This window comes from Camarhynchus parvulus, unplaced genomic scaffold (assembly GCF_901933205.1).
Source record: "Camarhynchus parvulus unplaced genomic scaffold, STF_HiC, whole genome shotgun sequence".
Classification (NCBI taxonomy): Eukaryota; Metazoa; Chordata; class Aves; order Passeriformes; family Thraupidae; genus Camarhynchus; species Camarhynchus parvulus.
Window position 1 is genome coordinate 2528 of NW_022148118.1, and position 14712 is coordinate 17239.

Here is a 14712-nt window from a genome sequence, read left to right on the forward strand (position 1 = left end):
GTGATCCCAACCCCCAAATCCACCTCAGGACAGTCCCAACCCCAAAAGCCACCTCAGGGTGGTCCCAACCCCCAAAGCCACCTCAGGTTCCTCAGGTTGATCCCAAATCTACCTCAGGGTGGTCCCAACCCCCTTGGTGCCACCTCAGGGTGGTCCCAACCCCCTTGGTGCCACCTCAGGGTGGTCCCAAAGCCACCTCAGGTCCCTCAGGGTGGTCCCAAATCCACCTCAGGGTGGTCCCAACCCCCTTGCTGCCACCTCAGGGTGGTCCCACCCCTCCAGCTCCGCGCTCCATGCACCCGCAGGGTCTCCGGTGAGGAATGCAACGGCATCAACGCCATGGCGGCCGAGAGCGGCCCCGGCACGCGCCTGCGGAACCTCCCGGTGCTGCCGGACGCGCTGGACTCCCCAGCCCTCGGCGGCGCCGGCGCCCGGCCAGGCCCAGCCCGGGGGCGGCGTCGGGGTCAATCCGCCGCCGCCTGAGACCTCCAACCCCAACAAACCCAAGCGCCAAACCAACCAGCTGCAGTATCTGCTCAAGGTGGTCCTCAAGACCCTCTGGAAGCATCAGTTCGCGTGGCCCTTCCAGCAGCCCGTGGACGCCGTCAAGCTCAACCTCCCGGTGAGCTCGGGAGAGGGTTGGGGTTCTCCAGGAGCTGGAGAAGGTTGGGGTTCTCCAGGAGCTGGAGAGGGTTGGGGGTCTGCAGGAACTGGAGAGGATTGGGGTTCTCCAGGAACTGGAGAAGGTTGGGGTTCTCCAGGAACTGGAGAGGGTTGGGGTTCTCCAGGAACTGGAGAGGATTGGGGTTCTCCAGGAACTGGAGAAGGTTGGGGTTCTCCAGGAACTGGAGAGGGTTGGGGTTCTCCAGGAACTGGAGAGGGTTGGGGTTCTCCAGGAACTGGAGAGGGTTGGGGGTCTGCAGGAACTGGAGAAGGTTGGGGTTCTCCAGGAAATGGAGAGGGTTGGGGGTCTGCAGGAACTGGAGAGGGTTGGGGGTCTGCAGGAGCTGGAGAGGGTTGGGGTTCTCCAGGAACTGGAGAGGGTTGGGGGTCTGCAGGAGCTGGAGAAGGTTGGGGTTCTCCAGGAACTGGAGAGGGTTGGGGTTCTCCAGGAACTGGAGAAGGTTGGGGTTCTCCAGGAACTGGAGAAGGTTGGGGTTCTCCAGGAACTGGAGAAGGTTGGGGTTCTCCAGGAACTGGAGAAGGTTGGGGTTCTCCAGGAACTGGAGAGGGTTGGGGTTCTCCAGGAACTGGAGAGGGTTGGGGGCCTGCAGGAGCTGGAGAGGGTTGGGGGCCTGCAGGAGCTGGAGAAGGTTGGGGTTCTCCAGGAACTGGAGAAGGTTGGGGTTCTCCAGGAACTGGAGAGGGTTGGGGGCCTGCAGGAGCTGGAGAAGGTTGGGGTTCTCCAGGAAATGGAGAGGGTTGGGGTTCTCCAGGAACTGGAGAAGGTTGGGGGCCTGCAGGAGCTGGAGAAGGTTGGCGTTCTCCAGGAACTGGAGAGGGTTGGGGGCCTGCAGGAGCTGGAGAAGGTTGGCGTTCTCCAGGAACTGGAGAGGGTTGGGGGCCTGCAGGAGCTGGAGAGGGTTGGGGGTCTGCAGGAGCTGGAGAAGGTTGGGGGTCTCCAGGAGCTGGAGAAGGTTGGGGTTCTCCAGGAACTGGAGAGGGTTGGGGGCCTGCAGGAGCTGGAGAGGGTTGGGGGTCTGCAGGAGCTGGAGAAGGTTGGGGTTCTGCAGGAACTGGAGAAGGTTGGGGTTCTCCAGGAACTGGAGAAGGTCGGGGACCTGCAGGAACTGGAGAGGGTTGGGGTTCTCCAGGGGTTGGGGAATGTTGGGATTCTCCAGGGGTTGGGGAATGTTGGGGGTCTACAGGAACTGGGGAATGATCCCGTGGTTGAGTCGATGACCCCGTGGTTGAGTTGATGACCCCATGCTTGGGTTGATGAGTCAATGGTTGAGTCAATGACCCCATGGTTGGGTTGATGACCCCGTGGTTGGGTTGCTGACCCCATGGTTGAGTCGATGACCCCATGGTTGAGTCGATGACCCCATGGATGGATTGGATGATCCAGTGATTTGGTTGACGACGCAGTGGTTGAGTCAGTGATCCCGTGGATGGATGACCCAATGGTTCACCTGATGATCCGTGAGTTGATGATCCAGTGGTTGAGTTGGTGACCCCATGGATGGATTGGATGTCCCCATGGTTGAGTTGATGACTCCATGGTTGAGTTGATGACCCAGTGGTGGAGGTGATGATCCAATGGTTGAGTTGATGACCCGATGGTTGAGTTGATGACCCCATGGTTGGGTTGATGACCCCATGGTTGGGTTGATGACCCCATGGTTGAGTTGATGATCAGTGGTTGGGTTGATGACCCCATGGTTGAGTTGATGACCCCATGGATGGATTGGATGTCGCCATGGTTGAGGTGATGATCCAGTGGTGGAGGTGATGACTCAATGGTTGTGTCAATGACCCCATGGTTGAGTTGATGACCCCATGGTTGAGTTGATGATCCCATGGTTGAGTTGATGACCCAATGGTTGGGTTGATGACCCCGTGGTTGAGTCGATGACCCCATGGTTGAGTTGATGACCCCATGCTTGGGTTGATGACTCAATGGTTGAGTCAATGACCCCATGGTTGGGTTGATGACCCCATGGTTGAGTCAATGACCCCATGGTTGGGTTGATGACCCCATGGTTGAGTCGATGACCCCATGGTTGAGTCGATGACCCCATGGTTGAGTCGATGACCCAGTGGTTGAGTCGATGACCCAGTGGTTGAGTCAATGACCCAGTGGTTGAGTCGATGACCCCGTGGTTGAGTCAATGACCCAGTGGTTGAGTTGATGACCCCATGGTTGAGTCGATGACCTCATGGTTGAGTCGATGACCTCATGGTTGAGTCGATGACCTGATGGTTGAGTCGATGACCTCATGATTGAGTTGATGGCCCCGTGGTTGAGTTGATGATCCTGTGGTTGAGTCGATGACCCCATGGTTGAGTTGATGATCCTGTGGTTGAGTCGATGATCCCATGGTTGGGTCGATGACCCCATGGTTGAGTTGATGACCCCACGGTTGAGTCGATGACCCCGTGGTTGGGTTGGATGTCCCCGTGGTTGAGTTGATGACCCCGTGGTTGGGTTGATGACCCCGTGGTTGGGTTGATGACCCCGTGGTTGAGTCAATGACCCCATGGTTGGGTTGATGACCCCGTGGTTGAGTTGATGACCCCACGGTTGAGTCGATGACCCCGTGGTTGAGTTGATGACCCCGTGGTTGAGTTGATGACCCCATGGTTGTGTCGATGACCCCACGGTTGAGTTGATGACCCCGTGGTTGGGTTGATGACCCCATGGTTGAGTCAATGACCCCATGGTTGGGTTGGTGACCCCATGGTTGAGTCGATGACCCCACGGTTGAGTCGATGACCCCACGGTTGAGTCGATGACCCCACGGTTGAGTTGATGACCCCATGGTTGAGTCGATGACCCCATGGTTGAGTCGATGACCCCACGGTTGAGTCGATGACCTCACGGTTGAGTCGATGACCTCATGGTTGAGTTGATGACCCAGGATTAACATAAAATAGTTAAAAAATCCCTAAATTCCCTTTTTTCCGCAGGATTATTATAAAATAATTAATTTTTCCCCAGGATTATTCTTAAAATAATTACTTTTTGCCGTGGTTTTAATAAAATAATTTTTTTCCCCAGGATTATTATAAAATCATTAAAACTCCGATGGACATGGGAACAATTAAGAAACGTTTGGAAAACAATTATTACTGGAACGCTCAAGAATGTATCCAGGATTTCAACACCATGTTTACAAACTGCTACATCTACAACAAGGTAAGGAAAATTCCAGAAATTTGGGGAAAAAAACCCAAAATTTAATCCATGGCATCAATTCCTGCCTCACCTTTTTTTTTTTTTACAGGAATATTTAAAGGGATTTTTCTCTCTGAATTATTTTGCTATTTCCCTCTCTTTTCCTTTTTTTTTCCTCCCTTATTTTCCCCTTTTTCCCTCCCTTTTCCCACCCATTTTTCCTTCTTTTTTTTTCTTCTTTTTTCCCTTATTTTCCCTCCCTTTTTTCCCTTATTTTTCCTTATTTTTCCCTCTTTATTCCCTATTTTTCCTTGATTTTCCCCTCTTTTATTATGTTTCCATTTCCCCTTCTTTCCTGTTTTTCCCTCTTTGTTTTTCATTATTTTTCTCCTGTTTCTCCTTATTATTTCCTTTTTTTTCCTCCCTTGTCCCCCTTTTCTCCTCCTTTTTCCCACCTATTTCTCCTTCTTTTTTTCCTTATTTTTCCTTTATTTTCCCTCATTTTTCCCCATTTATTCCCTATTTTTCCTTGATTTCCCCCCCAAATTTCCCATCTGTCTTTTATGTTTCCATTTCCCCTTCTTTCCTATTTTCCCCCATTTTTCCCTCATTTTTCCTTTATTTTTCTCCCCTTTTCCCACCTATTTTTCCTTCTTTTTTTTTCCTTATTTTTCCCTTATTTTCCTTCCTTTTTCCCCTTATTTTCCCTCATTTTCCTCTGTTTATTCCGTATTTTTTCTTGATTTTTCCTTTATTTTCCCCATTTTCTCTCATTTTCCCTTGATTTTCCCTCATTTTTATCTTGATTTCCCCCCATTTTTCCCCTTTTTCTTCCTTTTCTCCCCATTTTCCTTCTCTCTTTTCCTCCCTTCCCATTCTCAGCCTCCCCCTATAAAACTCCAAAACTCACCCCAAAATCTCCAGCCGCAAATCCCTCCTGGAAAACTCCTAAACTCTGATTTTTTTCCCTAAATTCTGATTTTTCCCAAAATTCTGATTTTTCTCCCCATTTTGCAGCCAGGGGATGACATAGAGCTGATGGCAGAAGCTCTGCAGAAGCTTTTTCCTTAATCCCCATTTTATTTTTCCCAAAATCCCAGTTTTTCCCCCAAATTCCAGGTTGTTTTCCCTAATTTCCCATTTTTTTCCCTAAATTCTGATTTCTCCCCATTTTCCAGCCAGGGGATGACATAGAGCTGATGGCAGAAGCTCTGCAGAAGCTTTTTCCCTAATTCCTCTTTTATTTTTCCCAAAATTCCAGGTTTTTTCCCCTAATTCCAGGTTTTTTCCCCCAAATTCCAGGGTTTTTTCCCAAAATTCTGATTTTTTGCCCCATTTTCCAGCCAGGGATGACATAACTATGGCAGAAGCTTTTTCCCAAAATTCTGATTTTTCGTCCCCACTTTTTCCCAAAAATTCTGATTTTTCTCCCCATTTTCCAGCCAGGGGATGACATAGAGCTGATGGCAGAAGCTCTGCAGAAGCTTTTTCCATAATCCCCATTTTATTTTTCCCAAAATCCCAGTTTTTCCCCCAAATTCCAGGTTGTTTTCCCCTAATTTCCCATTTTTTGCCCAAAATTCTGATTTATTCCCCCCATTTTGCAGCCAGGGGATGACATAGAGCTGATGGCAGAAGCTTTTTCCCTAATTTCCGTTCTATTTTTCCCAAAATTCCAGGGTTTTTTTCCCCTAATTCCTTGGGGTTTTTTCCCAAAATTCTGATTTTTCCCCCCATTTTGCAGCCCGGGGATGACATAGTGCTGATGGCAGAAGCTCTGGAGAAGCTTTTCCTGCAGAAGATCTCGGAGATGACGCAGGAGGAAACCGAAATCGTCATCGCCCAGACCAAGGGCCGCGGCCGCGCCCGCAAGGAGCCAGGTGGGGCTGCCAGAAAATCCAAATTCCACCCCAAAATTATTCCCAAATCCTCCAAATCACCCCCAAATTCCCTTTTCCCCCTTTTCTCCCCATTTCCCCCGTACTTTCCCGTATTTTTTCCCCATTTTCCCCCATTTTCCCCCTATTTCCCCCCCTATTTTCCCCTCTATTTTCCCATCTTTTTTCCCTTATTTCCCCCCATATTCCCATTTTTTTCTTTGTTTTCCCCTCATTTCCCCCCCCATTTTCCCTTTTATTTCCCCCTATTTCCCCCCCTATTTTCTCTAACTCCTCCCTCCATTTTTCATCTTTTTCCCCTTATTTCCCCTCTATTTTCCCATCTTTTTTCCCTTACTTCCCCCCATTTTCCCATATTTTTCCCCCTATTTCCCCCCATTTTTCCCTTATTTTCCCCCTGCTCCCCATTTTCCCTAATTTTCCCCTGTTTTTCCCCTATTTCCCCCCCTTTTTTACCCCTATTTTCCTGTATTTTCCCCGTTTTTCCCATTTCCCCCCACGTTCCCATATTTTTTCCCAATTTTCCCCCTATTTCCCTGCATTTTCCCCCTAAAATCCCCCATTTCCCCCTCTAATCCCCCATTTCCCCCTAATCCCCCATTTCCCTCCTATAATCCCCTATTTTTCCCCCCCCCATTTCCCCCCCCTCTAATCCCCCATTTCCCCCCTCTAATCCCCCATTTCCCCCTCTAATCCCCCCATTTCCCCCCTCTAATCCCCCATTTCCCCCTCTAATCCCCATTTCCCTCTCTCATCCCCCATTTCCCCCTCTCATCCCCCATTTCCCCCTCTAATCCCCCATTTCCCCCTCTAATCCCCCATTTCCCCCCCATTTCCCCCTCTAATCCCCCATTTCCCCCTCTAATCCCCCATTTCCCCCCCATTTCCCCCATTAATCCCATATATCTCCCCTTTCCCAGCAGTGCCCTCCAAGCCGGGCTCCTCGGCGGTGCCCAACGCCTCCCAGGGCTCCTCCCCGGCTCATTTCCCCCCTCTAATCCCCCATTTCCCCCCTCTAATCCCCATTTCCCCCATTAATCCCCCATTTCCCCTCTAATCCCCCATTTCCCCTCTAATCCCCCATTTCCCCCTCTAATCCCCCATTTCCCCCCCATTTCCCCCCTCTAATCCCCCATTTCCCCCTCTAATCCCCATTTCCCCCATTAATCCCCCATTCCCCCCTCTAATCCCCATTTCCCCCCCATTTCCCCCCATTAATCCCATATATCTCCCCTCTCCCAGCAGTGCCCTCCAAGCCGGGCTCCTGTGGGCTTCGCTTAGCCCTTCCCCAGGGCTCCTCCCCGCTCATTTCCCCCCTCTAATCCCCCATTTCCCCCTCTAATCCCCCATTTCCCCCCTCTAATCCCCCATTTCCCCCCCTCTAATCCCCCATTTCCCCCCATTTTCCCCCCCTCTAATCCCCCATTTCCCCTCTAATCCCCATTTCCCCCATTAATCCCCCATTTCCCCCTCTAATCCCCCCATTTCCCCCCCCATTTCCCCCTATAATCCCATATATTCCCCTCTCCCAGCAGTGCCCTCCAAGCCGGGCTCCTCGGCGGTGCCCAACGCCTCCCAGGGCCCCTCTCCGGCTCATTTCCCCCTCTAATCCCCCCATTTCCCCCTCTAATCCCCCATTTCCCCCCCCTAATCCCCCCATTTCCCCCCTCTAATCCCCCATTTCCCCCCTCTAATCCCCCATTTCCCCTTCTAATCCCCCATTTCCCCCTCTAATCCCCCATTTCCCCTTCTAATCCCCCATTTCCCCCTCCATCCCCCATTTCCCCCCCTCTAATCCCCCATTTCCCCCCCTAATCCCCCATTTCCCCCCATTAATCCCATATATCTCCCCTCTCCAGCAGTGCCCTCCAAGCCGGGCTCCTCGGCGGTGCCCAACGCCTCCCAGGGCTCCTCCCCGGCTCATTTCCCCCTCTAATCCCCCATTTCCCCCCTCTAATCCCCCCATTTCCCCCCTCTAATCCCCCATTTCCCCCCATTAATCCCATATATCTCCCCTCCCAGCAGTGCCCTCCAAGCCGGGCTCCTCGGCGGTGCCCAACGCCTCCCAGGGCTCCTCCCCGGCTCCCCCGGCGCCCGCGGCTCCCCCGGTGCCGGGCCTGGCGCCGCCGCTGCCCTTCGGGGCTCCGGGCCGGGGGCTCCGGAGCTGCTGGTGCCGCCGCGGTGACCGTGGTGCCCCCGTGCCCGCCCCCGCCCGCCCGGCCCCGCGCCCCGGCCCCCGCCCGCCCTGCAGCCCCACCCGCCCGTCATCCCCACGCCCGCGCAGCCCGTCAAGGTGAGTGCGGGACTCATCGGCGTCCCTGATTAATTGCGTTAATTGGGGGTGGCGGTGTTAACGGTTTCATCGCTATTAATATAATTTTGTTACTGTTATTACTGTTAATGTTAGTATTAGCGTTAGTATTGGTCCATTAGGCACTGGTAATTAGCTTAATTAGGGAGTGGGGTTAGCATTGGGTTTGGTGTTAATCATTTTATTGTTATTTTAATTATCATTAATAGTAGTAGTAGTATTATTATTAGGCATTGGTAATTAGCTTAATTAGGGTTGGGGTTGGTGGTGTTAATAGTTTTAGTGTTGTTGTTGTTATTATTATCATTGTTATCATTATTGATTTGTTAGGCATTGGTAATTAGCTGAATTAGGGCGTGTGGTTGGCTTTGGGTTTGGTGTTGGTGGTGTTTATATTTAGTTATTATTTATTATTATTTATTGTTATTATTATTACTGTTGTTATTATTATTAATATTTCTGTTATTGTTGCTATTAGTATTACTGCTTTGCTAATCACGGGTAATTAGCTTAATTAGGGAGTGGGGTTGGGGTCCCTATGAACGATCTCAAGGTAGAAATTCCAAAACCCAAAATTCCAATGAACGATCCCAAGGTAGAAACTCCAATGAACGATCCAAAACCCAAAACCCCAATGAATGATCCCAAAGCACAAACTCCAAAACCCAAAACCCCAACGAACGATCCCAAAGTAGAAACTCCAAAAGTAGAAACCCCAGTGAACCATCCAAAGGTAGAAACTCCAAAACTCAAAATTCCTACAAACGATCCCAAGGTAGAAACTCCAAAATAGAAATCCCAACAAATGATCCCAGAATAGAAACTCCAAAACCCAAAACCCCAATGAACGCCCCCAAAACCCAAACTCCAAAACCCAAAGCCCCAATGAACACCCCCAAAACCCAAAGTCCAAAACCCAAAACCCCAGTGAACGCCCCCAAACTCCAAAATCCAAAACCCCAACGAACGCCCCCAAAACCCAAACTCCAAAACTCAAAACCCCAATGAACACCCCGAAAGCAGAAACTCCGAAACCCAAAATTGCACCAAACACCCCCAAAACCCAAACTCCAAACCCCAAAACCCAATGAACACCCCCAAAACCCAAACTCCAAAACCCCAACGAACACCCCCAAAACCCAAACTCCAAACCCCAAAACCCCGAACGCTAACCCCCAAAGCACAAACTCCAAAACCCCAATGAACGCCCCCAAAACCCAAACCCCAAAACCCCAAATGAACGCCCCCAAAACCCAAACTCCAAAACCCAAAACCCAGTGAACGCCCCCAAAGCACAAAGTCCAAACCCCAAAACCCCAATGAACCCCCCCAAAACCCAAACTCCAAACCCCAAAACCCCAATGAACGCCCCCAAAACCCAAACTCCAAAACCCAAAATGAACACCCCCCCCAAACCCAAAAGCAACCCCCAAAACCCAAACTCCAAACCCCAAAACCCCAATGAACGCCCCCAAAACCCAAACTCCAAACCCCAAAACCCAAACGCTAACCCAAACCCAAACCCCAAAACCCCCCAAACCCAAACTCCAAAACCCCAATGAACACCCCCCAAAACCCCAAACTCCAAAACCCAAAACCCCAACGAACGCCCCCAAAATTCAAACTCCAAAACCCAAAATTGCACCGAACGCCTCCAAAACCCAAACTCCAAACCCCAAAACCCCAACGAACGCCCCCAAAGCAGAAACTCCAAAACCCAAAATTGCAAAGCGCCCCCCCCAACCCCAAAACCCAAACTCCAAAACCCAAAATTGCACCCCAAAACCCTAACCCCCCAAAACCCAAACTCCAAAACCCCAAAGAACGCCCCCAAAACCCAAACTCCAAACCCCAAAACCCAAACTCCAAAACCCCAGAACCCCCCAAAACCCACACTCCAAACCCCAAAACCCCAACGAAACCAAACCGAAACTCCAAAACCCAAAACCCCAATGAACGCCCCCAAAGCAGAAACTCCAAAACCCAAAATTGCACCGAACGCCCCCAAAACCCAAACTCCAAACTCCAAAACCCCAACGAAACCGCCCCCAAAACCTAAACTCCAAACCCCAAAAGCCCCAAAGGCCCGAACCCCCCCCAAACACAAACTCCAAAACCCCAATGAACGCCCCCAAAACCCAAACCCCAAAACCCAATGAACGCCCCCAAAGCACAAACTCCAAACCCCAAAACCCCAAGGACCCCCCAAAACCCAAACTCCAAACCCCCAAAACCCCAAAACCCAAACCAAACCCCCCCCCCAAAACCCAAACTCCAAAACCCAAAATTGCACCGAACGCCCCCAAAGCACAAACTCCAAACCCCCAAAACCCCAACGAACCCCCAAAACCCAAACTCCAAACCCCAAAACCCCAATGAACGCCCCCAAAACCCAAACTCCAAACCCCAAAACCCCAATGAACACCCCCAAAACCCAAACTCCAAAACCCAAAACCCCAATGAACACCCCCAAAACCCAAACTCCAAAACCCAAAATTGCACCGAACGCCCCCAAAACCCAAACTCCAAAACCCCAACGAACGCCCCCAAAACCCGAACTCCAAACTCCAAAGCCCCGCGGAACCCCCCCAAAGCACAAACTCCAAAACCCCAATGAACGCCCCAAAACCCAAACCCCAAAACCCAATGAATGCCCCCAAAACCCAAACTCCAAACCCCAAAACCCCAAGGAACGCCCCCAAAGCACAAACTCCAAACCCCAAAACCCCAACGAACGCCCCCAAAACCCAAACCCCAAAACCCAAAATTGCACCAAACGCCCCCAAAACCCAAACTCCAAACCCCAAAACCCCAACGAACGCCCCCAAAGCACAAACTCCAAACCCCAAAACCCCAAACGCCCCCAAAGCACAAACTCCAAACCCCAAAACCCCAATGAACGCCCCCAAAACCCAAAGTCCAAAACCCAAAACCCCAGTGAACGCCCCCAAACTCCAAAATCCAAAACCCCAACGAACGCCCCCCAAACCCCAAAACCCCCAAAACCCCAACGAACGCCCCCAAAACCCAAACCCCAAAACCCCGCCAAACGGCCCCCAGCTCCCTCCCCTGAGCTCTGTGTGCCCCCGGCAGACAAAGAAAGGCGTGAAGAGGAAAGCAGACACCACCACTCCCACCGCCATGGACCCCATCCACGACTCGTCCTCGCTGCCCGCCGAGCCCAAGGCCAGCAAGCTGGGCCCGCGGCGCGAGGGCGGCCGGCCCGTCAAGCCCCCCAAGAAGGAGATGCCGGACTCGCAGCAGCACCCGCTGGAGCTCCGCGGCTCCAAGGCCTCGGAGCAGCTCAAATACTGCGGCGGCATCATCAAGGAGATGTTCGCCAAGAAGCACGCGGCCTACGCCTGGCCCTTCTACAAGCCCGTGGACGTGGAGGCGCTGGGGCTGCACGACTACTGCGACATCATCAAACACCCCATGGACCTGAGCACCATCAAGGTGAGGGGGCCTGGGGGGGGGATGGGGAAATGTGGGGGGAAATGGGGTTTTGAGGGGAAAAATGGGGTTTTAGGGGGAAAAATGGGGTTTTGGGGGATGACATGGGGAAAAATTGAGGGTTTGGGGGGATAAAATGGGGAAAAATGGGGGTTTGGGGGGAATGGGGGAAAAATGGGGGTTTGGGGGGATAAAATGGGGATTTGGGGGGATGAAATGGGGAAAAAATGGGGTTTTGAGGGGATGAAATGGGGTTTTGGGGGATGAAATGGGGATGAAATGGGGTTTTAAGGGGATAAAATGGGAATTTCTGGGGGAAAATGGGGTTTGGAGGGATAAAATGGGGTTTGGGGGGTAAAAATGGGATTTTAGGGGGAAAATGGGGGTTTGGGGGGTTGAAATGGGGAAAATGGGGGTTTGGGGGGTTGAAATGGGGAAAATGGGGGTTTGGGGGGTTGAAATGGCGTTTTAAGGGGATAAAATGGGAATTTCTGGGGGAAAAAATGGGGAAAATGGGGTTTTGAGGGGATGAAATGGGGAAAAAACGGGGTTTTGGGGGATGAAATGGGGTTTTAAAGGGGATAAAATGGGAATTTGGGGGGTAAAATGGGAATTTCTGGGGAAAAAAGGGGGAAAATGGGGTTTGGGGGGTGAAAATGGGATTTTAGGGGGAAAAATAGGGGTTTGGGGGAATGAAATGGGGTTTGGGGAGGAAAAATGGGTCTTTCAGGGAATAAAATAGTAGTTTGGGGGGATTAAAATGGGGAAAATCAGGTTGGGGGAGATAAAAATGGGGGAAAATGGAGGTTTGGGGGGAAAAGTGGGGGAAAATGGGGGTTTAGGGGGGATAAAATGGGCATTTGGGGGAATAAAATGGGGTTTTTTTTAACCAAAAATTAGGCAGCTAAAGAAGTGGGTTTTTTAACCAAAAATTGTCATTTTCATGGACCAAAATAAAGGAGGATTTTGGACCAAAAAATGGGTTTTTTAACCAAAAATAGTCGTTTTTATGGCCCAAAAAAGGTATTTTTTGGGACCAAAAAGAGTGGGGTTTTTTGGACCAAAACCAGTAATTTTTACAGCCTACAAAAGGGATTTTTAAACCAAAACCAGTTAGTTTTCAGCTCAAAATAAATCATTTTTTTGCCTCACCCCATAACCCCCGATCCCAGGTGCTGAATTTGGGTGGAATTCCCCATTTTTGGTGTTTTTTTCGCCCCGTTGCAGTCCAAGCTGGAGGGCCGGGAGTACCGCGACGCTCAGGAGTTCGCGGCCGACGTGCGGCTGATGTTCTCCAACTGCTACAAGTACAACCCCGCCGACCACGAGGTGGTGGCCATGGCCCGCAAGCTGCAGGTGAGCATTCCCACAATTCCAGGGAGAATTCCCAACTTTCCAGGAAAATTCCTTAAAATTCCAGGAATTGTTTTTTTTTCCCAAGCGGCGTTTGTCCAAAAAAACAAAAAAACCCCAAAATCTCAAAATAATCAAAAACGCTGATTCTGCAAAAAAAAAAAAAAAAACAATACGAAAAAGTTTGGAAAAAAAACGGAATTGGAATTTTGAATTACCAACGTTCCAGGAAAATTCCTTTTTTTTTTTTTCCCGGCGTTTGTCCAAAAAAAAAAAACCCCAAAATCTCAAAATAATCAAAAACGCTGATTCTGCAAAAAAAAAAAAAAAAAAACTACGAAAAAGTTTGAAAAAAAATTGGAATTTGAATTTTGAATTACCAACGTTTTGGGAAAATTCCTTTTTTTTTTTTTCCAGCAGGATTTTTTGGGGAAAAAAAAAAAAATTGAAAAAATTTAGAATAATCAAAAAATGCTGACTCGGAAAAAAAAAAAAAACCCAAACAGGTGGTTTCTCTTTTTTTTTTTCCTTGTTCGAGAAAATCGGGATTTTCAACATTTCAGGAAAATCCCCAAAATTCCAGGAAAATTCCCTTTTTTTTTTTTTCTCAGCAGAAGGATTTGCCAAAAAAAAAAAAAATTCTGAATAATCAAAAAATGCTGGTTTTATATAAATATTATGAAAGTTGATGAAGTGAAGAAAATCAGAATTCCTAATATTCCAGGAAAATTCCCGACCTGCCAGGAAAATTCCCTTTTTTTTTTCCTCAGTGGAATTTGAAAAAATAAAATTCAGAATAATCAACAAAATATTGACTTGGCAAAAAAAATTACCAAAACAAATCCGGGGAAATCCTTCAAAATTGAGGGAACCTCCTTAAAAAGGGAGTGAAAATCCATCAAAATGAGCAAAAACTCCTGGAATGGATTGAAAGGAGAGTGGGCTGTGAATCCATGGTGGAATCGAGGCTGGAGAAGACCTCAAAAATCATGGGGTCAACCAAAGATGATCCAAGATCTCAAGAACTTGGAAGATGCAGGTTTTAAGTGAGAAATTGAAGAAATCCTGTGAATTGTTCCCACAAAACCGCCTTGGAGATGGTTGAGATCTCCAGTGGGAATCCGTGGTGGGATTGGGGGCGGAAAAGACCTCGAAAATCATGGGGTCCACCAAAGATTATTCAAGAAAATCCAGGAAAACTTATAACTCTCGAAAACACAGCTTTTAAATTAATTAATTGTATGAATTTTTTCCCCAAAACCACCTTGGAGATTGTTGAGATCTCCAGTGGGAATCTGTGGTGGAATTGGGGTTGAAAAAGACCTCAGAAATCTTGGAGTCAACGAAAGGTGATCCAAGAAGATCTCAAGAACCTGGAAGATGCAGCTTTTAAATGAAAAATTGAGGAAATCCTGTGAATTTTTCTCTTAAAACCTCCCTTGGAGATGGTTGAGCTCTGCAGTGGGAATCCGTGGTGGAATTGGGGTTGAAAAAGACCTCAAAAGTCGTAGAGTCAACCAAAGATGATCCCAGAAGATCCAGAAGAACTCAAGAACACGGAAAAAGCAGTTTTTAAGTGAGAAATTGAGGAAATCCTATAAATTGAGAAATCCTGTGGATTTTTCCCCCAAAACCGCCTTGGAGATGGTTGAGATCTCCAGTGGGAATCCACGGTGGAACCTCTAAGATCATCAACTGAAGGTGATCCAAGAAGATCTCAAGAACCTGAAAGTTGCGTCTTTCAAATGAGAAATTGAGCAAATCCCATCAGTTTTCCCCTAAATCCACCTCGGACAGAGTCAGAATTCCAGGATTTCAGGGTCCCTCCCCCCACCCCACGCGCAGGTGTTGACCTTTGG

The 14712-nt window shown here is 49.4% G+C and overlaps 1 protein-coding gene across 1 annotated transcript in view; it reads left to right on the forward strand.

The window, feature by feature from the left end:
• Window positions 1–339: 339 nt before the first annotated feature.
• LOC115916067 (bromodomain-containing protein 4-like) overlaps window positions 340–14712 on the forward strand; it is a gene marked incomplete at its 3' end in the record, with an annotated part of 34995 nt that continues 20622 nt past the window's right edge. The window contains 8 exon segments of the mRNA XM_030969780.1: window positions 340–401; window positions 403–622; window positions 3722–3859; window positions 5583–5718; window positions 7759–7949; window positions 7952–8029; window positions 11141–11503; window positions 12728–12856. Of these exon segments, the coding sequence (XP_030825640.1) occupies window positions 340–401; window positions 403–622; window positions 3722–3859; window positions 5583–5718; window positions 7759–7949; window positions 7952–8029; window positions 11141–11503; window positions 12728–12856 (1317 nt within the window).